This window comes from Vidua chalybeata, chromosome 3 (assembly GCF_026979565.1).
Source record: "Vidua chalybeata isolate OUT-0048 chromosome 3, bVidCha1 merged haplotype, whole genome shotgun sequence".
Classification (NCBI taxonomy): domain Eukaryota; kingdom Metazoa; phylum Chordata; class Aves; order Passeriformes; family Viduidae; genus Vidua; species Vidua chalybeata.
Window position 1 is genome coordinate 21,145,707 of NC_071532.1, and position 24,583 is coordinate 21,170,289.

The following is a 24,583-nucleotide window of genomic DNA, read 5'->3' on the forward strand; positions in this document are numbered from 1 at the left end:
CGGTTTATGAGGTGCTGCCGGCGGGCGGGCAGGACTCAGTGTGAGGCGAGCCGTGCAGCGGGAAGGTTGCGCAGCGTGCGCCCCGTGCAGCCCTCAGCTCCCACCGCACCCCGCAGCCAGGCCGGGCCATCATGGTGAGTCCCTGGGCACGGGGCAGCCGCGGGGTTCGGCGGGCGCTGCCGCGGTGCGGAGGGATGGGGGCGGTTGAGCTTGGTGCGGACGGGGGGCGGGGGGGAGGGGGGGTTGGCTGCTGTGGGGCGAGGTCGCCTGCAGAAGGGTGTGAGAAGTGATGAAGCTGTCCCTCGCCGCGGCCGGCGGGCTCAGGCTGGGGCGGAGGGTCCGCTCGGAGGCGCCGTTTGCGTGGGAGGAAGTGGTGGCGGCGGCGGGTCCCGCCCGGGTCCCTTTCCCGCCCTGGGGCGTTGGTGTGGATTCAAATCCAAACGGCCCCTGGGTCGGCGGGAGCGCCGTGAGGCGGCGCCGGGCGTTGCCGGGGGGAGCGGCGGATAGCGGTCCCTTCTGGGAGGGGACCCGCGGTCTTGGGAGGAGGGGGGAAAGGAGCTTGCCACGATGGCACCAGCTCTGCTTTCTTATCGCTTCCTCCCTCCCTGCTCTCGGCGTGTGCGGCTGAATGAGGCAGCCTATGCTGTCCGGCTCGCTGGCGAGATGTGCTGCGCCTGGTCATAATAATGCACTGCGGAGCCCAGCAGCTTCTGAGCAGCATGATGATGAGGGGCAGGCTGTGCCTCACTGCACCATCGCCCTCCTCGCTAGACATGTTGTCAGTTCGCGTTGGAGCCTCTGTCGATTCCGTGGTAGCGCCATGCTGTTGGTGGCTCTATTGGACCAGGGATTATTTGAGGGTTTTTTTTGGTTTTTTTTGTTATTTTGTTTTTTTTTTTTTAACAATTTTTGCTTCCCATTTTGGTCATTGCAGAGGACAGTCCTGCGTTTTTAATATTACTAGCGATGCGTTTAGAATTGTAATCCACTGTCGAAATAGAACACATTTTGTGAAATCGGAGAATGGTTTAAAATTCAGTCTAAAGGATGTGAATTTAGCGTTTGTTGGTTTTTTAAAATTAAAACAAGCGGCTACTGAGAAACGTACTAAAAGGAGCAATTCTGTTGCAAAAGCAGCACCATTGGCCACTTAGTGCTATCTCTGCATTAAGAGAAGATGCAGTAGAGTCTTTTCATTCATTATATTCTTCTGAGGAATCAAATTACTGTCAGCTCATCATGTTTAATGTGAACGATGGCTTCTTAAAATTTTGGGTTTTTTGAAATGCTGTCTCTGGGCAAAGAAATTTGGTGACTAGAAACCTGAATTTATTCTTTACTTTGAATTATGAACTTATACAGCAAACCATCCATAAAGCGGGGTGGGGGGGAAAAAGGCAATGAATATCGCAACAAAAGACTTACTGCATTTTGTCATCATCTGTGCAGAACCAAAAATGGAGTATCTTCAAGCAAGGTCTGTGCAAAAATGGGTGTGTCCAGGAGGCACAGTGACACTTTGAATGTGGTTATAGTTCATCCTAACAGACCAGACTGGCTCAACCTGTGGCTGTCCAGTGTTGCCCATGCAAGATAAGACAGAATGATTTGCTCCCAAAACAAGCTAACCTACCATAAACCTAATTTTAGTCTAGATAGTCTAGTCCGGTTGTTGTTCTTTAGTTAGTCCTGCCAGAACAGAAGTGTCCCTTCAGATGTGATGCCCGCGAAGTACACCGAGGAGCCAGATTTCCGAGGGAAGCAGTGCGTTGCCATTTGCTGGTAGCTCTCCATTGGGCAGCGTTCGCGGGCGCTGTGGAGGAGCTCCCGGACTGGTTACTGCACAGCAGCCATAGCGGCTGTAATGGAACTCTACCTCTAGAGGCTGCGTGTGCCGCAGAAACGGCCGCGCACACAGCAGCTCCCCTGCTTTCCTGGGAGGTGGTTCGGCTTCTTTGTCAGGCCCTCCGCACAGTCTGGGGGTGGGGGAATGGGAGCTATTGCAGTGAAAATGAAAGTGCTGCAGTGTGAATCGCAGAAAGCCGCGTCAAAGTTGCGATGGCATCAAATGAGGGTTTCGGGTGGGGTCTCGGCCACAGTAAGGCATGTCAGACCTTCAGCATGGGCACCTCGCAGTCAGCATTTAACCGCCTGGAAATTGAGTTGCACGGGTGAAGGTGTGCACGCTATCACGTGTGTGGTACACCATTATCAAGAACTCCGGGAGGCCCCTCTAGGAAGGCCACAGTGGCCTGTAAGTGGCAGGCATGGTTCCAGGCTGATAGCCCTCCACCTGGGTGGCACGGCAGGCAGGAGCTGGCAGGCTCGCTGGCTCCGCCTTTTGCTGCTGTTGCGCAGCAGCGCCTGCAGAGCCCAGCACTGCAGAGTACAGATGGTGTTTGTTCAACCTTGCCCCACCTCCCTGCTTATCTTTCAACTGCTCCATACCTTTGCCTTCGAATAAGCTTTGTGCTCTTCTCAAACATTGCACCTCTTACAGGTATTGTCAGAGTTCATCCAAATTCATGGTTAGGATGTCTTAAGTTGCAGGAAGAGTTTCTCTTTATAAAGAAGGAAGAGTTTGGGAATGCTTAACAACAATGCTTAACATGACTGCTATGTTATGTCTCCATATAAAATTGTTTATATAAAACAGTATGTGACTCAACTTGGTAACTCATAAGTATTGACCTAAATAAACTAGGTTCTTACTGCTTAAATCTGATCTGCAGTTTTCTGTGGACATAAATATCTTATGGAAATGTAGCGCATTCTCTTCACTCAAACAATAAAAATGTAAATAGCATGCAAAGGTATGAGTCTGTGTTAATGATATTCTCCAGACCAGTGAAAATCTGCTAGGCTTCTGCTAAGTGACCAGCAGAACACTTCTGTCCCAAAGCTTAGTTTTGAATTGGTTATGCTCCCAGCTGTACTGCTGCCATGCTAGTCTTTTTTTAACAAAAAGTGGAACCTACATGGGAGTACTTCCTACAGCAGAAATGATTCTGTAGCTGCCAATACCCACTGTCTGCTGCTTTGGAAGTTCCTCAGTAGTGTGGTCTTAATTCTTAAAAGTAGATGAGCCCCAGCCAGTCTGTGGCCTTTATCTTGGGCTGCTGCTGTATTGTGTGCACACAGGGTTTTGTAAGCAGTTCAGCACGTGTGCGACTGCTGAAGCAGCCACCTTCGCTTCTGTTACAGGAAGAATAACCAGCAGCTGGTAACTTAAAAGTTCCCATGCAGTATAAAAATGTAATTGAAATTGGCAAAGTAAAAGTTGACAGGTATTGTAAATACATTTTTCTATGCCTTTCCCTAACAGACGATAATGTGGAGAGAGACTTTGGTGGGCATAGTTAATGACAGAAAAAAATTCAGTCAGTATTGCGGTAATTACAAAAAGGTAACTGCTTAAATGGTCACAACAGGAAAAAAGCTGAAAAAGCAGTGGTGTATTTCAGCAGTGAATAGATCTTTTGTGTATTTTACTGTTTTTTACACTTCAGTAAAGGGTTCAGGAAGTTTCCCTGAAGGAGATGTGTTACCTTGTTACTGCAACTCAACTCAGGCTATCCAGAATTTGTTTGAAGAATCGGCTGATTTGAGAACCTAGGGGAGAGTATTTCTGCAGTCCTCAAACATTTTGGTGTTCTTTCAAGAGCAAAGTTCATTTTGGGTTTGGCCTGAAAGATTGATGGTTTTCATTGCTATCAAATCTAATGGATTCAAAACTGGTAAGAGAAGAGAATGAGGTATACACTAGAGCTTACCCAACTGATGCAGAAATTGTCTTAGACCGCAGAACCTTTCTGTATTGTCCCAGTTACCTTATGCTGACCCAGTCAATGTAGACAAAGGGCTGAAAAAAGTGTAGATGGGCTGTATGCCACTGAAATTACCCATTTGGACTGAAGCTGGTATCTTATCTTTTACAGCCAGGTCTTGCACATGAAGTTTCATGTAAATCAGGGGATTATTTAATTCTAGTGAAATGTATGTTTTTCTGGTTTTAGCTAGTCTGCCTTAAATTTGGCATTTGGAGGTTCCTGCTGCATTTCTGAGACCTAATGTGCTTAGTGTGCTGTGTAAATGAGTTTTTAAAACCAGTCTGTGGTTTTAAAGGGACCTGTGTGCCTTGAGCTTGCTAACACTGCTTGGATTATTGATTGATACACGTGATAATCTATTACTTGAGTGTATGGGATATTGCAGGGTCTGGAGAGGATAATAGGCTGCCAGTTCTTACTTAGCAAGCAATCCTGATGACTTGAGCTTTATTAGAACTATTCTAGAATGCTACAAATCAGTACTGAAGAGCAGCTACCATACTCAGAGGCCTCTACAAGTCTGTCTTATTTTGCCTTGAACTTTTGCTACAAATATAATACTATTCTCTTTTATTACAGGCTGATCAACTGACAGAAGAGCAGATTGCAGGTGAGGTTTTTGTGTTGTGTTGCTACTCCTACTTGACCTGGCACATCTCTTAATCCAGTGACAGTCTGTGTTACACAAGATATTTCACTTTCTTAGATACTAAAGTAGTATGGTGGAATGTTTTAATTTGTCACCTAATTTTTAAAGGCTTATCTACTGTAAAAGAACCATGGATATAATTAATTATAGTTGTGTAGTTAATATAGTTAAACAATCCTCACAGCTTTTCTGGCTAGTAGACTGGTAATTATTTTTCTGTCATGACTACAGAATTGTCCCAGGTGCAGACTGAAAGGGGGGGTGGGGCACAGGGGATGACAACAAATCTGGTGAAGGCTTGGAATCTGCAGTGCTTTTTTAACAGAAGGCAAAAATATTTTACTTTGCTGTCTCCTGTCAGCAGAGATGTTTTAGTGGCCCTTGTTGATGACAGAGATTGGCTTCATGATGACAACTCTTGATATTCCATATTTGGAACTGTATTGTGTACTTGGACACAAGTGTTGTGTGTGTGCAGTTCTGATGATCTGGCACTTGCTCTGAAAGGCTTAAATAAATATGCATCTCTTATATCTTGGTATTGGCCCCTAGAAACGGGTTATGTGCACTGGCAGCCATTTACTAAGGGCAAAAACTTGTGGCTATTATGTCCTATTCATGCAGGCTGCACCAGCTTACTTGTCTCATTGCTCTCAGTAGACTGATCTTCCATAACAGATGGGATTTAAAGCTGGTAATGCAGAATTCAGCTTTGCCATAGATGTTCAAGAACTTCATGATTTTGATCTGACAAGTGTATAGTGTTAATACTGGAAAGTCTTAATGTGCGTAACTGTCATGTGAAATTACTTTAGAGGATGTTAGGGTTCTGCTAATCTAATAGTACCAGGTCAAGCATAAAAAGAACAGCCTCTGAGATACTACTATTTATTTATGGTGTAGCTCTTGAAGACACTGTGTTAAACAGAAGTGTCATTATGAGCTGGTTTGTTTTTGCCATAATTGCCAAATCTGAAGTGTTAAGGACATTCTTCTGTAGCTTTTAGACTTTAGAAGCTTGCTTTTACTCAAAGGAGACTAATTATGGTTTTGTGCAAAGTCCTTAGTCTATTTACTTGTTGCCATGGTAGTGTCTTAAAAGTAAGCACAAGCCAAATTTAGTTCAACTTCAGTTTCGGTTTTTTTTTTTTTTTTTTTTTTTGGGGAACTGGCCTACATAGCATTAGGGTTTTGTGATCAGTTTAGTTAGAGCAGGCTTTATCAATTGTCGCTGCTGTCTTTACAGTAATGGTTCATTGTTGTTAATTGTAGAAGCTTTATTAGTTGATGTAGATAATTATGGAATATAATCAGGAAGCTTATTAACACTACCTTGGGATTAGTTAATTTTAGCTATTCAGTAATGATCATACACTCCTCAGAGGCAAAAGTAAGTATTGATGAGCCTGTCATACTGGAATAGAGGCTTTCAACTGCATGGAAGGATTAAAAGTATATCTTAGTAGCCAGTGTAAAAAGGCCTGCTACTTTCTGGACAGCTATGATGTTTTGTTAAACAAATGTATTAGCAAGTAAACCATGAACCTCAGATGTGAAGACATAAGCCCACTGGTGGTGTGTGAATGAATCGTTCTTAGTACTGCTTAGGAAAGCTTGCATCTGCTTAGTTTTGCTGTTGGAGGCCAGTGGTCTTGCATGGGAAGACTCTTAGAGGTACAGTTTGAGTGTTTTACAGAGACTGGCTAGAAAAACTTGAGCCACCACCATTCTAATTGAGCTTCCCTGGAGTTTCGTAGCATTTGGTTTGAAGGCAGACATAGGAAATGGTACTGCAAGGTAGAGGCGACATTACATTGCCATGAAGCCTGGAGTACTTAAAGCAGCCACTTCCCCAGGGCTTAAGTCCTTCCCCCTCTGCTATGAAGCATCACAATACAGATGTTAAAGGTTCCAGATGGCATTTCCTGTGGAACACGTTGACCATATAGGACTAAAGCTTCTTGTCAGTGTCGGTAGGGGTGAAAACCTTTCCAGATTTTGTTTATATGAAAGACTGATACTGAAAGCCAAGTAGCTACAGAATGGTAATACCGGCTGCAGTTCCATTCAGTAAGAATTGAAGTTGCTAAGTCAAGTGTCTCTCTCTTTGGTTAAGTGTTGTATTACAAAGGTAATAGGGTCAGGACTACCTGGGTGGTCAGATGGCAGAGCAGCCTGAAGATGCTTTTGTCCTAAAGCAAGCTGGTCAAGTGAGCTATCCTTCGCCTGGAGTTCAGAGTTCTAAATGGGCTCTGTGTACAAGCAGGCCCATGCATGGTGTTCACTGTCTTGTTCCTTTAGAGTGCTGTGGTTCTCTGTTGGGGATTTGGCTTCAACGGCAGCCAAAAATTTAAAATTTGTCATAGTAGAAATAGACATGCTTTAAGTGTTGAGGTCCTGGTAGTTGTGAGGAGAACAATTGACATTCTCCTATAAAAGTTCGAGACATAGCTGGCTAAATTGTGTAGCAGGAGAGTAGTCCTGGTTCACTGAACATATTAGGTCACTGAAGGCTGCCACTTCATTTGAAAAGGTGATGTGGTGCACAGATGCCTAAGAAGCTATGATTAAAAGAACATCCTGAGCTAGCTAGCTAGTAGAATTCACATTGCTGGATTAGCATGTCTTTCATGGGGCCTGGAAGTAGTCTTTTTCTCCGGACACAGGATGCTTTTCAGAAGGGTGGAAGGGCTGACACCTTGTAGCCTTAGCAGAGAATTTTCATTTGCAGTTTGGTGTGGAGAAGTATGGAATAAAGAGGATTTGCTGTACATGCTATATTGAATCAAGGTCTTTAAGTGTGCAAGATATGTTTTATAACCTTATGTTGCAGGATGCCAGAATTGAGTTCTCACTAAACTTTCAGTATTTCATAGGTGACTTCACTAGCCATGGCTGCAAATCCTCCAAAGCTATGCCAGGTTGTTCTTGTTCTAGTCTGAACTGCATCTGTGTACCTTGTCACTCCTTTGTTCTAATTACTGGAGGTGGTTCCTAGAAGTGGTTAGAGAGGTATTTTAATGGTATTCTTAACTTGATTCAGCAGTTCAAGCAGGAATATGCTGCTAATCTTCCACGTGCTTTATTTTCTTTATGGTTTATAACTGGTTGCTTCTTAACCTATTGCAGCTTTTGAGTAAAAGAAGGGTAGAGTTGTCCTCGGAATGGTTCCTTCCAAGTGTTGAGAATACACCACTAAAATGTCCATCTTACAGAAAGCGAGCCTTTGAGTTTTATATATGAATTAAGTACTACCCTTTCTAAGCAGGGTCACTGCAGTACTGTGAAGTCTGCTTTAAGTTTTGGGTTAGTGATGGTTGACTTTCACATGAAGGATGACGTGGTTAACAGCTAAACGTTTTGAATAACACTTGAGCACTTGACTCCTCATGAAGCGGCAACTTTCCCCTTTTGAGGTTCTTCCAAGATAGACTGAACATCTCTGCTAGGATTGTCTCAAAAGCATTTTCTTCCCTGGTGTAGGAGCTTAGCCCTAAAAAACCTCTTTGTTTCCTCCAAGATAACTGAAACTAGCCCCCCAAAGACCATTTGGAAGGATTTGTAGGTACAGGTTGTATCTGCTTGTTTCTACTTTGTGATTTATACATATTGGCTTGAAACTGTTTCTACTGGTCCTGTGGTAGCCTTGCTCTGATTCTGATGGGCTAAACAGTGGGGGTTGGCTCTTGGAACACTTCAGACTTAAATGTCAAAGAGTAGTGGGTTTTTTCCCTCCATGAGATTTGACTGTGTGACTCTGGTGTTGTAGCTGCATTCATAAACTATGAAAAACCCTATTTTTATAGTTGAATTTTTAACACTTGCCAGCTTGTACTCACCTCAAGAGTTTCAGAGTATGAAGTAAAGGCTTCATTCAGGTCATGTGAAAACATAACTTACTGTGACTAATTCTGGTCTGGGAAATCCACCATCTGGAAAGCTGGCTGCATGGAAATGTTGAAAAAAAACAGTTATTGGAAATATTTCTGATGCATGAGTACCCTTGAGCTGACAAGATGTCCAGAGCCGTGATCTCTCAGATGATTTGAAAGCTGTAAGGGGATCTAAAGTCTGCAAGGGAATAGACAAGATGCTCATGCTTAAATGTTGTGTGTGTATGAGCTGCCACAGTCCAGTGAGCTAGTTTAAGGTCTGTGGCCAAAGACAGATGGCATGGATTAAAACCAACTCCACTTTTGGACTGGACAATTAAGCATGTTATGCTTGTATTAATATTCCTGGCTACAATACAGCCATTGTAGGGGGTTAAGAGGTAGTGTTGAAACACAGCAAAGCTGTCTTAAAACTAGTCAGAAACATTTCTGTGAAGGCTGTTTCAGGATACAGTAGGGCTGAAGCAGTTTTGTAAGGACCTTTTCAGGACTGAAGACTCCAGTGACTTTGCTCCTTGAACAATTGTGATAGCGTACAATGTTCAGACATCTGTCCAGCGGAAGTGGCTTATATTGAGAAACTTGGGTGTAGTTTGGTCTGATAATACCTTTTTCCGTTTACTCATCTCCTCTATTAGTAATAAAAGTGCTATTGAGCTGTAGCATATGTACGTTTAAAGTACCATTTTCAATTTTCTCACAGCAATTCCGATTGTTTTATTTTGAGATGCAATTCCTACCAAGGATGTGGATCATTGTAGTTGCAGACAGCTATTTCAGCTCCATATTAGGAACACTTATTCAAGATAGAGAGTAACAAACATCTGAGTTTTTGAAAATGGATGACCTTCCATCCTAATTTAGGTCAACATGTGGTTCATCAGGAGACTGGTGGGTGTGTTTTCAGATGCTGATGCTGCCATATTGCCATTGCAATTATAGCAGGCTGAGCAGTAAAAAAAATTTTTCTTAGATTGAAATAAAATTTTGTAACTTGTAACAATCAGTAGCAGTGAATTTTTTGATTGCTAACATTTCAAAGCTTAAGGGATTAACTTTTTTTTTGTTTTTTACAGAATTCAAAGAAGCTTTCTCACTATTTGACAAGGATGGTGATGGTACTATAACTACAAAGGAGTTGGGGACAGTGATGAGATCACTTGGTCAAAACCCCACAGAAGCAGAGCTACAGGATATGATCAATGAAGTAGATGCTGACGGTAAGAACTTTACTAATAAGTAATTTAATAAAGTGCCTAAACCATGTTTTTCTAACAAAGGTTTTTCAACCTTCCAGGCAATGGCACAATTGACTTTCCAGAATTTCTGACAATGATGGCAAGAAAAATGAAAGATACAGATAGTGAAGAAGAAATTAGAGAAGCGTTCCGTGTCTTTGACAAGGTACTGTAATGTCTATCTGGAATATTTCTGTTAAGAAAACTCCGTCTGATTGTAATGTGCTTTCTCACCGATCTGAGGGGTATCTGCAGTGCTGTCACAGAGAGCCTCTAGGTTGGCCATTCACCCTAAAGCTCAACCTACTGTGGTGGTATGGGAAAGTCAGAGGAGTTGTCAGGATAGTAATAAGTGACACAATTTAAAGTATTGCTTGCTGTGATACTGAAATACTTCCAGATGACTGGCAGGAAATTGTTTTAAGTATTTGAAATGTTAATGTTTTAAGTATTTCATGTAGTCTTTGCTGAGTAAATTGCTAAGAGTCTAAAATTACTGAGCTTACTTAAGGATGCACCTTGGACCTGAAAACATGATGTGAGGTGCCTTGGGGGGTGGGGAGGAAAACATCAGTTGAGTTAGTGTACACTAGTACTTCAATATTCAATGTCCCAGCTAGTACTGGAATATGTAAAAGTCATCTCTGAAGTCCTTGTGGCTTTATGCTGGACTCCCATGCAATAGGCAAATCAGATAAATAGCTTATTTTCTAAGAAATCACCACTTGAACCACAGTCACATGATTTAATAGGCATTCATCACCCTAAGAAGGTGCAAAAGGTGCATTGTTCATGGTTTAAAAATGTGTCAGAATAGGACAGTCAAAGACAGTAAGATAATATTACAATGCCCAAAAACATTGGACAATGCTGAAGATATGCTTACAGCTCGCATTTACCTTGTGCAAATGCTAGTGGTTAAGGCTGTGTTAACGTCTTAATGTTCAGTTTGCCCTGCAGTGTTCCTAAATTATAGTTAAGTCATTAGGCCTTAGGCAAGTCTATTCCAGTGTTCCTTTTTCTCCTCCCAGGATGGTAATGGTTACATTAGTGCTGCAGAGCTCCGTCATGTGATGACAAATCTGGGTGAGAAGCTAACAGATGAAGAAGTTGATGAAATGATTAGGGAAGCAGACATTGATGGTGATGGTCAAGTAAACTATGAAGGTAAGGAGTTGTTAATTGATTCTTTTTGTGTAGCACTTCTCATGCTTGTTCTTGTGTGAGTACTGATAGCTGCACCAAGGTTAAATAGGGCAGTTCATCTGAACACAGTGTTCCTTTAAGCTAATGTTCAATTAATATGTACATTGTGTACCTCTCAATGGGTTTAAGTTCTAGTGTTATTGCTGCCTTTGTGCCAAAGGCAAAAAAGGACTATTCAGCTGTACAGTGTAAGAACTAACTTTGTAAATCTAATGATGTCTAATGACCATCTTGAATAAGCAAGTTGTCAAGAGATGTTCATGTACTGTTCATGCTGTTAACTAATGCATGCTGATCTGACTGTAGGATGTCGCTCATTTGTCATTAATGCTTTTTAAGTTACTTGCTAATCAAAAGGGGAAAGCCTCTAAAATATGCAGAAATTTCAAGACCTTCAGAAGATTATTTAAATACATTTATTTCACATAAATCAGCTGCAACAGTAATTTCATTCTATTTCTTCCTTTCTTCCTAACATTGAACCATAAATGAAGTCATGCAAGCAGGAGTTCCTTTAGACAGTTGTTTGCAGCTGAGACACACTACGATTGTTTTCATTTTGACTTTTTGAACATGTTGCAGAAAATATCTAGGGTATTTTCAGATGATATCTGCTGTTTCTGAGGTGTAGGTATGCCTTCCCTTTGAGGCCTTTTTTGTTGTGGCCTAAGGGTACACAGAAATTGGTGAGTGAAAAGTAGTTTTTATGTGCAAGGCTGCTGCTTCATCACTGTGTTTGAGTAGGCTGTTCAGAGACTGGCACTAGAGAGGGTCTGTGTCCCTGTTGTTTCCAGTTGCTCTTTCTTGAGCAACCAGTTAACTCCTTTTAGGTTCTGGGTTTCCTGTCGTTATTGTACTTGAAACTGTTTCAGCAAGATGAATGAAGAATCCTATTTTGTGGGTTCTAACTTGAAATGGTTTAGGACTAGGCATTGAATCAGTTACTTAAAGCCAGCCCAGCAAAATAAAATAGTAAGACTTAACTATTCCACTCTGGAAAATAGAAGTTCAGATCAACACAATGTCTGCCTGTACACTTACTTAGTTGATTGTCACTTCAGTGTGATTTGTAATGATCTCTTAGTCATTCTTGGATATCTTGTTCCCATCTGTAAGTCTGTGGGCATAGGACCCTGTAATATTTTATCTTGGAAGTAAGGCTATTCCCCAGTTCACTGAGGGACCAACTTCTATGGAAAAATAAAGGCCTTTTGCCATTAAAAATAGGAGGAGTTTAGGTGTGATTACTGGAAGAGGAGTGTCTTGAAGATGCTTTTTTGAATGTAACTGAAAATGCAGTTTTGAAACAATGTTCAGCAATAGTAAGGCCATTTCTCAGATCTTACTATTCAGATGTTTTTCCTTCGAATAACTTATACAACTCTTTCCTTTTACAGAGTTTGTACAAATGATGACAGCGAAGTGAAGACGTTGTACAGAATGTGTTAAATTTCTTGTACAAAATTGTTTATTTGCCTTTTCTCTGTTTGTAACTTATCTGTAAAAGGTTTTTCCCTTACTGTCAAAAGATTATGCATGTATAGTAATTAGAAGGCCATTCCTCCATGTTTTTCTCCTTTATCTTACTGTCATTGTTCTGATTTTTGGAAAATTGATCTAAGTAACAAATGTTGCATGTGGCTTACTCTGGATATTTAAGCCCTTCTGCACATCTAAAGTTAGATGAAGTTGGTTAACTGAGGGAACATCTGGATTGTCTATTAAAAAAGTAGCTTTCTCTAGGAAACTTAGGTATGACTGGTGTGACAAGTTACATAAAGTAAGCTAGGGTTTACCATGCATTAGCGGATCCTTAGTTAAAGCAACATGCTGGCTCTCATTCTCGAGTACATAGGAGTTTTTCCCCCTTTCTGTGATGGGAGGATAAGGACTCTTGCAGCTTAACTGCAGGATAAAATGACATGAATAGCATATATCATGTGGCTAATGTAAATTCATTCTCCTAGCTTACTTCACAGTAACTTGATTGTGGCCATACCTGTAACATGTTGTTGAAATGTGGAGTCTTAACGTTGTAGACGATTGACAGTCAACAATATGAAACTTAAGTTGCACTAATGCAAAACGGGTGATTTATCCAGGTACTCGTACACAAGTTTTTTTTGTACTGCTGGTCCTGTGCCAGAAAACATTTTCTCCTCTTGTTACTATGCTTTTTAAACTTTGTTTAGCCACTTATTTTCAAAAAAATCTGCTTATGGCACGATTTGCCTCAAATCCATTCCAAGTTGTATATTTGTTTTCCAATAAAAAATTACAATTTACCCATACTGTTTCAATGTATCCTTGAATTATTTACAGGAATTGTTCAATGCAGTTGCTGCTCTGTGTTTCAGTATGTAGCAGTTTGGTTTGCTTATGCAATGGATTGGCTGTCTTAAAATAGCTTGGAAGGTGAAAACTTAGTCCTTAAACTCTGGCCCTTAATAGTATTGTTGACTTGAAGAAGCTTTCTTACTAGTAGTTTAAAATGTATTTTACAGTCTTGTGTGGAGCTTGGTGCTTCAATAAACTTACCATAGTGACTGGCTATGCCCACTATCTGTAGACATTGTGAACTGGATGTTGACCTAGTTCAATAGTTGACCTAAAATTAAAATTCCTTGTTCGGACAACTAAACCTGTTTGCTTTCTTTTAATTATTTTGGAGTTTATTCCCTGTCAGTTGCTACATTGGGGTAACTTAGTCTCACACTTGGGCTTTTCTGAAATGGCCATTTCTGAGTTGCCATTCAGAATGCAGTCAGCTCAAAGTACAGAAGGAAAACATTCTCTTCCTCATTTGTTATTGAGCATGACTGTGTTTCTAGCACTAGTTTTTTGTCAAGGTTTAATATTTTTTTTTAAAGTAGAAGACAAACCTGGTTTCTACTAAGGACAAATCCAAGAACTCAAAAGAATGTCAGAGGCTGCTCGTGCCCATTGCTTCTCTACTCTGCTGGCAACAACTGCCTTGACTGTACGTGTGCTGTATGGTTATCTTGTTTGGGGATTCTGCTGGCCTGTAAACAAAGCATTGGCCCCTACCTCTGGGTACCCTCACTGGTCCCAGCTGAGCAGTTGCCTAATGTTTTAAAACTGTTCCAATCATCTTTGATGTATTTATAAATGCAGTGAGCATCTAAAATTAGGACGGTTGTTCAATCCAAATTCAGGAGCACTTAATCAAGTGTTTATGGTCACTGATCTTAAAGCTCTGCTCTCTGAGGGCTATGAACAGCTCTATTAGCTTTCCAGAGAAGGCTTGTCAAAAGTGCTTTGATAGCCAGCATCAGAATTCCTTAGAACTGCTGTTTGTGTGCTGGCAGTCTGATTCAGGAAGCTTATGCAGTCTAAATTTCCTAGCAAGTTAGGATTTGCCTTCTAGAAAGTAAGTGATCAAACTGACACTTTGTACCCAGTCTTCATCCTGTGCTTCTAAGAGCTTGGGGCAAGACATACTTAAGATGGCACAGGTTGAGAATTTCCCAGAATCATCAGAACTACTTGAGATTCTGAATTGCTGGAGTATTGGATGTCTCATTTTTATAGGTAAGTAATGCAAACAGGGATCTGACGAGAATTTTTGGTTTAGCCAGTCTGGTGCCTTGACTTCAGTAGGCCGGGAGTCACAACCCATTTGATCTTCTGCTGCAGCTCTGCATGCACATGAAAACACCTAAGGTGAAAAGGGGAAGACCTCCACTGGGATATCACAATATCCCAATATTCTGAGTTAGAAGGGACCCACAAGGATCATGAAAGACTGCCTTAGCCAAGAGAATTGCTTTTGGTAAGATGAATGTGTGAGAAGGCCACTTTTATTTACAGTCACTTCAGCTGTTCCCTGCTTGGGGTGTTCTGGTCTCAGGAATCAAAGCTTCTGGTTTTGTTTAGGGTGAGTGTCCATGTTGCTGTTATGTAAATGAAATGCCTGGTTTCTAGGTCAGTAATTGAAGTCTTACAGCTCTGTTTACTTAATTCTTTAACTGCTGGTTGTGAGTGGTAGATTTCAGTACTTTCTGCTAATGAAATAATGTCTTCTGAGACAGAGTAAGTCAAGTGTGGTGGAAGCTAATGGCATTGGTCACAAACCTTTTGGCTGAGGTGTGCTTGCAGGTGCTTTTGCAATTGTGAAACAGGCCTTGGGTCATTCTAGGTGGTTTTCTGGATATATGTGGTGTGTGTAGGAACACTCTGACATTTCAGGTTCAGCTTCTGATAGCTTTACAAGAGACAATCCATCATCCTGTCAAATAGCGTGGAGGTTCTCATGTTCTGTTCCAGCTAAAACAAAAGCCTTTGTGACACAACAGTGCAGTAAAACAGCTGGTGGTGTTTTAGTCTAAACTGGACATTGAGGTGGGAGATCTCGGGCCTGAAGACTTCTCCCTGTTAGGCCTAGGGGGATATCCTACTGATCCCTGATAGGACGGAATGAAGACAGATTTATCTTAGTAGCACCACTGACAAGGGGAGATGGGCATAGACTTGAAAATCCTCTATTTGAACAGGACAAAACACTTCTTTTACAGTAAGTGGTAAAACACAGATGTGGAATCTGTGCAGATTGAAAACCTAGCTAATGATATGCTGGGCAAATGTCTCCAGCAGATCCTGCTTTGAGCAGGGAGTTGGGCTCGGTGATCTCAAGAGGTTTGTGCCAAGCTAAATGATTCCCAGAAGTGCTCCTGGTAGCTTCCTGGGCTTACTGTTGTGTTCAACCCTACCTTCATCTGGTGATCCTTCCGGTGAAAGAGGATGAACAGGTGCATGCCAGAGCCTGGTAAGTTTTAGAACAGGTCTCTTAACTCACCCTAGTAGCGTTAGGAATCACCTGGCAGGACTAAGACACTATCTCAAGGCTGTAGGTGGGCTATCCTGAAAAAGCTTCTCATAATCACTTGTGGCTGTGGAGTTTTGATGGGGGAAATACATGGCTGATGAGTAATAGTAGTAGCTGGTCAATTTGCAGCCTGTTAGGATACCATTTAATAAATTAATGATAGCTAATGGCTAAAGGAGAAGGTTAGTGAGGATTAAGGGCCTGCTAATCAGATCAGTCTTATTATTTGAGTGATTCTATAGCTTAGAAGGTAGATGAGCAGGTAATGCAGGAGTGCAGCTGATGGCCCTGCTGTAGGCAATGCACACTGCGTGTTCTGGCTTTCAGCCATTGGTCTAAAGACTTGGCTCTCAGGGCTGAGGCAGCTGCCTCTGCTGCTCTGGCAGAGTGGGCTGCTCTCGGAAATTGTTCGCCAACAACCTGGGTACAACGAGTAGCAGAATTACTGCTTTCCTGCATTTATGTGTGTCACTTGTATGACTATCCTGTGTTTATTGGACTCAGTCCAGTTAAGAGAAAAACTGGTTTGCTAACTGTTGAGTAACTAAGGGGAGTTCCCATAATCTCCTTGCCGGCCATTTCCAGTGGTGGTGGGTGGGAAATACTAGAGACACTTGAAAATTTCTCCTTCAAATACTGCTTTTAAAAATGGCTTTTCTATGGAAGTCTTTATGCTGTAATGGACAATTAAGGAAGTTTAATTCTGTTTTTAAAATCAGACTTCTCAGTTAAAAACATTCAGCTCTGCAAAACTTCTGTGAAATTGAGTCTTGAAAAGTAATCTTTTTTTATCAATCTTTTTTTACCAATTAGAATAGTAGGTATTTGAGATGGCAATGTATATTAATATTCTGGGGGATGCAATATGAGTATAAAGAAAAATGTCATCTTCAACCAAAAGGGATAATTCTGAAACTTGTGTGCTACATTTTATATGTATGCTTAACAGAATCTTGGAAAGGAGGTTGAATAGTCTTTGGGACAGAGAAAGAGATGACAGAATTTGAGATAGCTCTTTTCTATTTATACCGACCTTTATCATTAGTACAGACTTATGATTGGAATGAGGAGAACTGGCTTATATCTGCTCCAGTTTCTGGCTTTGAAAAAAGGTCTCTCCTACGAGAATAGATAGCTTGTCAGGTTATCTATTTATTCAGTTTTTGAAGAATTTAGTTGTTGATAGCTGTGTATGCACTAAAAAATAAGGGGGGTTTAGGACTTACACCAAGTTTGTGAAGAAAATACAGAAATTACTGGAGTAGGGATGAGGACGTTAGTTGCCCAGTTTCCTGTAAGGGCAAGTCTGATGTCATAATGTCATCTTCAGATGATGTAATAGCATGTTGAAATGGTTGACTCCCTTCTAGCTGCTCCTTAGAAAAATAATTTCTATGGCTTTTTCAAATACGAACTATGGAGAAGAGAGCATTTATTTCAGTGTCCTGAACTTGAGAGTCCTGAGAATACAGTTCAAGAAATTGTGCAAAGATCAACTGGGACACTTTCAGAGACAGAAGATTCAGTAAAGTTGACTTTAACAGTAATAGCCTAAAGATGAGGTGTATTCCCTGCACAACTTGGGTGATGTGACACAATAGCTCCTGATGACATTATTGAGAGTTTCAGCTTCAAGCTGTTGAAGAATGGGTCTGCTTTTTACTGCGTGCTGTATGTCTGCAGAGTAGCAGATAGTTCCTGCTCCTAGATCCTGCCATTCAAACAGGATGTCATGCAGTGTTCTGCAGCGACTGTGCACTGATACTTGGCTTTTTCAGGAGGAGCTGAACAGGAAATTATAGTGAAAAAAAGGAGATGGAAAAGAAAGGGGGTGATAGAATATAAAATTAGGAGAATAGCATGAGAGGAAGACAAAAGTTTGATGCAAATGCCTAATAATTGGTGCAAGATGAATCTACCACTGTTTTCTGAGTAACACTCAGCAACACTCTAGGGCTGGAGCCCCTGCCTTGTTCCTGCAGAGTGTTCTCCAATGGCAAGGGTGGTAGCTGGGTTTATACATTTCTAATGGCCCCCAGAGCTGGACTGGAGTATTTAGATTGTTCCAGTTGCATAATCTTCATCTTGCAGATCAGACCTTTGGGTAGGCATGTACTTGTTCAGGAGTTAAACTTCCCTATTAGTAAACCAGTACTTTTATCAGTAGTAATTGACACCCTGATCAGCAAACAATACCAGCTCCCCATTCAGTACCTCTCCCTTAAGTCATTTAGGTATCACCATCTTGTGCTTCCTGGTTTCTTGTGACAAGGCAACCCCTCAGAGGTCAGAAAGTATTCCCCTTCCTTCCAGGTCTGACAGGCTCAAAATTTGGATAGTTGCTGACTGTATCATCACTACAGCACATCCCTGGTCTTGTGGTACCTTCTTAAAAGGCACATGCTTTTTGGCAGCCAGAAAAGTGCTACTAATTGCTCTTGAGAGAAGGAATTTCTGCTAGCTTTTTATGTGTCTGGAATTGCAGAGAAATTGTCTCTTTCTAGAGTGAGAGCTAATTTATTTTTTTTTTAACTAAGTGGAGAGGTTTTTTTCACCCTGCTAAAATACACCGCTCTTGTAATAAAATGGGAAAAAGAGGATCAGCTCTCTCTCATCTTCCCTCTTTGTCGTGATTTCAGAACCATTAGATGATTTGCAACCCCGGGAAGGTTTCACAATTCCCTCTATTTTTAAGGTCTTTAAGACTCTTGACTACCATTTTTTTTTCTATTAAATAACCACTGTTTTTCAAAGACTAACTAAACCTGAGGCCTTTGAAAGACCTGTGAAGCTCCCTGTGTCTGAAGTGGAAATGCAGAGTCTTTTATTGCTGCCAAATTAGTCACACAGACAAGGAAAATCATAATTTAAGGTCTACTCTAAAACTCTATGGTCAGTGTAGTCTTTACATTGATCCAAAATGTCTTGAATATGCTTAAAAATAAAGCTTCTTAATGAATGGGAGTGTGTGACAATTTCCAATAATTTGGAATTGATTCACAAAGCAATATAATATGTCATTAGAATTTTTCCTTTTTTAAAGATGCTAGAATTAAGACACTGCATAATTGATTTGCATTTCAACTCTGAGAATGTTAGGCATTTTTCCATGGAGTTAATAATGGCATGTATTTATACATGCATTGCACTTTAAAAAGCTGCCAAGATAAAAAGTATTAGAGGATTGTCTTCTGTTGACTCTCTCAGGAAGTCATCCCCAGCAGGCAGATTAAAAGCCATTTTGGAAGTTCATCTGAAAGCCAAGAGCAAAGGAGCACTTTAGCAATTCTTGTTGTTTTAATCATTCATTATTCTACCAGCAGGACAAGTTCCTTCATTTTTGAAATGGACTGTGATGCCCAGGCTAATAATGAAGGGAAATTACACCTCTCTGCTACTTTTCCATCCCCTTCCAGCATAGCAGCATAACTGGATTGATGCCGTGGGGGTTTCTGCAGGCAGTAGCTTCCCTAAAACCTTTTAAATCCTTTTGTGGTTCTTTGCTGGGCCTTGGAAGGAATGCTACAAAGTAAACACCACTGTCAGCTTTTGCTTTCCCTTGAATTTGCCTGTGTTCTGCCTTTCCCCAAGGAAGCATTGGCTGAGGAGACCCATCTCCACGTACTGTGAAGAAATCTTCATGTGGTCCAAGCTGGAGGTCCCTAAATTGCCATGATGTAGATTCATCATTTATCTGGCATAAATTACGCTTGAACATGGGTGTTATTGCCAAGATTCTGATAAATTCTCTATGGCTGCTGAAGAGATGTATAAAATGCTTTTGCTGTTTTTCTCTTAAAAAGTAATTTTCACTACACAAGCAATGAAATTGGGGAAAACAGGTAAAGGGGTTTGTACACATGATTCTTGCTTTCTTGGCTGCCTCTATCTAAAGATAAGTCTGCTTCCATGTTAGCAATTGAAAAATAATTAAATTCAGTCATTTGCTTGTGATGCAGATTGGAAGTATTATCAAGCCCGAGACCTTATTTCTCATCTGCATTTGAGAGAAAAGTACCTCCTTGCATTCTGTCTGAAGTGTAGGCAAGCAGTTACTGAGGTAATATACTGAACATTCTTAAGCAAACTGGCAGTTTTCAGAGAACATCTGATGCAATTACATTTTCTATCAGAAACATGAGGAAAATGCATCCCCTATTTGAATGTGTATGTTTATGTCCTCAGCCCTCTCTTCTGCACCTAGCAGAAGAAAGCAGCCTGTTTTCACCAAAAATACTGATAGTTACATCCATTCACTGTTTGCTTAGTAGGATGAAAGGATTCATGTAAATGGTTTCCTCCACTTGAGTTGGGCCTTTTCTCCTCAAAGGGGAAAGGCAAATTCTAACTTGCCAATCATCCCAAAAGGCAAAATTTCACTTCCTATCTAGTAGAACTCTGAAGAATGCTCTAGCCTGTTTGGACAGGAGGCTTGTCTTAGCTTTTCATAGCTGTGGATTGTTTTGCTATTTCAATAATTTTAATAAGAATTTATTTATAATTTCATTGATTAAACAATTAGGATGTCATATTGATTTGTGCTTTCATCAGCTTTTGAATAATTAAAGACAATTAGAGAGTTTCCATTTCCAGTCTGCTTTTAGAGAGTAAACTGCGCAAGAAACTCAACTTGCCTGCTCCATCAGTCAATGCTAATAGTAGTTATGCCATGTGACATTGCCTGCAAGAAGCCCAACTCAAGTGAAGCCCACACACAGTTTCAGAGGAGAAGGCAGAGGAAGGTTGTCTGTCTATCTGTAAACCACAAATTTGCATCTTGCTGCTAAGTGCTTCTGTATGCTTTATTCCTATTTTTGGAGGTATGACAGGGACAATGTTAGCAACATAGTGGTTTAAAAGCACCCTGAAGAAATCCCAGCACCTTATGTTGTAAAGACAAGGTAAGCATTTGTTGCACATATGAGAAACAGTAGCTATGGCTCACTTTCACTGCGTAAAGTGGGTGGAGTTCTAGGAATTGTTCTTTTGTAGCTAATCTATGACCTGCAATGTCTGCTAGAGTTGAGCTAGATCAGCAGTGAAATTTTGCCCTTCGGGGTGATTGGTAAGTTAAAAGCTGCCTTTCCCCTTTGAGGAAAAAAGGTCCAACTCAAGTGGAGGAGGAGATTTAAAATATGTTCCTCAGAATACTTTACTTTTGTGTTTTCACAATTTTCACTTCATACAGAAGTAGGTTGGTTGGGTTTTTTTTAATTCCCCGGGGAGATATTTGAGTGTTGTAGTTAAAGGTACACTTTTTTTTTTCATATTAGTCCTATTTCTTCAGTTCTCACCACCAGTCTCCCTTTTGTGGATTCAAGAAATCTCAAAAAAATCTACTTATTTACTTTTTGAATTTTTTGTGAAAATCACTGATACTGCTGCTCTTGGTCTTATTTTCTATTCAAAAAACAGAGCTGGTGTGTTTAATTTTTTTATGAACTCCAGATATTCTGACCTTTCTGGGTCCACAGTTATTCTTGTGAGATAACTTCATTTTAACTCCACTGTTCAGAAGTTGTCTATCCTTGTGGGCAGTACTCTTTGTCCTGAATCTCTGTGCTTGAAACAGCATAGGGAATGGGAAACTGTCTAGTGTGTGGTACCCAGCAAAAAAGCTTTTCACCTCTTGAACAGAGATTTTATTTACCTCTTCAGTGAAGCTTAGAAGACTGTTCAGGTCACCTACAGAAGACTACTGAATACAGCCTACATGAACCTGTGGCCATGCAGAAAACAGCCCATTTCAGATCCTTACTCTTGCTCATGATATGTGTATATTCTAATTCACTCATCATGGGGAGGTTCTATCTCCTCTGCTAATTTGCAGCCTCAAAGTAGGTCCTGGCAAGGAAATTCTTTTCCAGGCTTACTTGTTTGGCACAGTGCAGAAATCTCAGTAATGTGCAGATGAAAACAAAAGTGGCATATGAATTTTGAGCCACTCAGTCAAGCTACCCACAGCAATAAATCTGACATTCTCAACTCAATTTGAATTAACCTACCAAAGAAGTTTTTGGCTATTTGCCATTTATAATTCTTCTATTTTTGTTTGAAGATGTAAATCTTAATTTTTATCTTAAATTTATCTTGGGTTTTTTTTTCCCCCAAACATTCTCTATTATAGTAGACCAGTTTTGTGCAATTACTTAAATATAAAAAGTGCTTTAGAAAATCAGTGCAGCCTTAGCTTTATGGGGAACTGTGCTTAAGCAAGAACAGAACCCTGAAAGATACCTATGCAAGAGGATGGGCCATACCCATGAGTCAGTTTCTATCTTCAGTTCCACCGTATTGTTCTTTGTCTGTGGAAGTCTGGGAAGTATCAGTAGCTTGAAGGTCCTGTCATGGTGCTGCCTCTGCTGACTTTTCCTTCCAGGATATTAACTGCATATCAGGGCATTAAACCCTCAGCTCTCTTCCAGCTCCTAGGTTTATATGCAAGTAAATCAGATGAAAATTATGTGACAGGAAAACTGATTTATGTATTCCAACACTGAAGCACACCTGTGACTCCCATTTATGTGCTTCAAGTAGAGGCCACTGAAATCTTCTTTTGATTTCAGTGGTATCTGGATCAAGCCCTCAGTCTTGACCATCTGTGGGGTAGGTCCTGATACAGTATGTTCTTAAGGATATGCTTCATTTCATCCCCATTTAATAAAGCAATTACGTGTGTGATTAACTTGAGCAAGAGGTGAAGCCTGTGCTAAAAGTCAAGCATGAACTTTGCTGAACTGGGACATAAATACTAATTTACTTTAGAGGCTCATCATCTGGAAAGTAAGGCTTCTGCAGACACACAGCTCTGGTAGATATCACTGTGCATGCAGAGCTTTTCAGACCAGAACTATCTAAAATCCAACAATTTTGAAGAAAAACACTCTGGCTTGTTTGTGCCTTGTCATGTACACAGGTCCTTCATTTTACAGTAAATTTGGCTATACTGCCTGAATGTACTCATAATGACAGCCAGTTATTTCAAAGTAAAAAGTGGTAGAAATTATTGATAAAACAGAAACCGTGTTAACAGTGCCTTAACTCACCATAACTGCTTCTTTTTCAGCCCAGGTGGTTTGTTTTGTTCTGCAGTCCCAAGGACCTCAAAAATTTACTTCAGTAAGTACTATGCAAATGAATATTTCCACTAATAAAATATTCATGGCCATCTGAAATGCAAAACATGTACATAAATTGCCATGTGTTTGCTGAGGCATAGGAGCTCTATGTGTGACCTAAGCACATGAGAAGTAACTCAAATTAGCTTAGCACTAGCTGAGCTGGCAATCCAGAGAGCTATGAGGGGCTGTCTTATTTAAATAAACTCGAACTTGCCAGAGACTACAGGCACTGCTAAATGAGATCCAGTGAATGGCTCTGGGGTGGCCTATGAAGTTATGTCCCCCACTTACTGATGGTCTTGGAAGTTGCCTCTTTCCACAGCAAAACCAGCAGAACAGGAGGTGTGCCCCACCGCAGTTGCTTTACTGCCACAGTCTGCTTCTTGCTTTAAACTGCAAGTGAAGTGAAATTTTACCTAAACCAACAGACTTGACACTGAAGTTTTTGAGGCACTGAGTACATTCTCTTGACTTCACTGTGAGCATGGCAATCACAAATATGGTGTTAGTAACTCCTTAAATTAATACCCTGACAATCAATAGCAACTTCATCTCAGCTGATGTGGGAGGTCCTGTTACCCCCATGACTTAGGTGGGTGCTGCTTCCCTCAACAAGGCTTTTGTGCTCTGTGGCACACCAGGGCATTGGTATTTTAAGCACAGTTTGCAAAGAACTGTATTGCAGGAATTGTCTTCTCAATAGCAATGAGATGGCTGCAAAAAAAAAAAAGGCAACTCATCAGCTCATGTTTATGGGATTTATAGCCAAAATATCTGCAGATGGCTACTAAAACACTTTGGTGTTTCCTTTTGTGACTGTTCAATCTTGAAGGTCCTTTCTGGTGTGCATAGTGAAAAGCAATACATACTATTCATCCTCTAAAAAGCAGTCAAGATAAACTGTTTTATTTCTTCCCTTCTAAGGGTTTAAAAAAACTAAGAGTAACTGCCAGATTTACAAGGAGGTGTGTTTTGGCGGTGTGGCTAAGATGCATTCAGATTGTAGATGAGCCCAAAGGATGAATATTTCTGCTGCTGAAAACAGGAGTGCATTGGCTGCATGTCATGTCCATGTGGCAGAAAAAAAATATCTGTAAAATTTCCTTCTTGCTTAAATTACAATTCCATAAAATTAAAATGCCTTCAGCCCTTTCAGTATTGAGGCCAACTCTAATCGCTTCAGTAGTAGCATGACTTCTCTGACCTCTGTAATACAGTTCCTGATTTACTGCAAGAGATCAAGCTCAAGGCCACTGCAGCTCCATTTTACTACTTCATTCAATATATTGTGTATGTTGTTTATTAAATTGTCAACTATCATTACACAGACAATATCAATTGTGTAACTATAATTCCCATCTGTGGGTTTGGCACCCCACTGAATAGCCCTCTAGTCACACTCCTCCCAGTAAAGAAAAAAAAGGGAAAAGAAAGGGCCCCCAAACCTGCAGCTTGATGTATTCTCACTGAAGAATGCTCAAGTTACCCTGCCACTGGAGTATTACAGAAGGGGCAATCACTTCAGACAGAGAGACTGGGATTTAAAAGCTGGTGTCTTCAGTTTACCTGACTGAATTTGCTAGATTGAAAATGCAAGTGTGGCTGCAGTCTCTTCTTCCAGCAGAACTAGATGATAGGCCATGCAGAGCAGCTGGAAAATGGCAATGTCCCCAGTCATTACTACACCTCACAAAATGGACATCTGTTGCAGGCCGAGCTAGGCACCTATGGGAATCCCTACATGATCTTCTGCAGGAAGGCTTAGGCTTTCTCTGCCCACATCCCAAGCAGGCACATGCT

General features: G+C 41.0%; 1 protein-coding gene across 1 annotated transcript; it reads left to right on the forward strand.

The window, feature by feature from the left end:
* The first annotated feature begins 46 nt into the window (after positions 1-46).
* CALM2 (calmodulin 2) lies at positions 47-13,107 on the forward strand. The gene is made up of 6 exons (XM_053937071.1): positions 47-134; positions 4,410-4,440; positions 9,449-9,592; positions 9,670-9,776; positions 10,642-10,777; positions 12,214-13,107. Exons 1-6 carry the CDS (start codon positions 132-134, stop codon positions 12,240-12,242), a joined length of 450 nt encoding a protein of 149 aa, XP_053793046.1. The 5' UTR covers positions 47-131; the 3' UTR covers positions 12,243-13,107.
* The last annotated feature ends 11,476 nt before the right edge of the window (positions 13,108-24,583 follow it).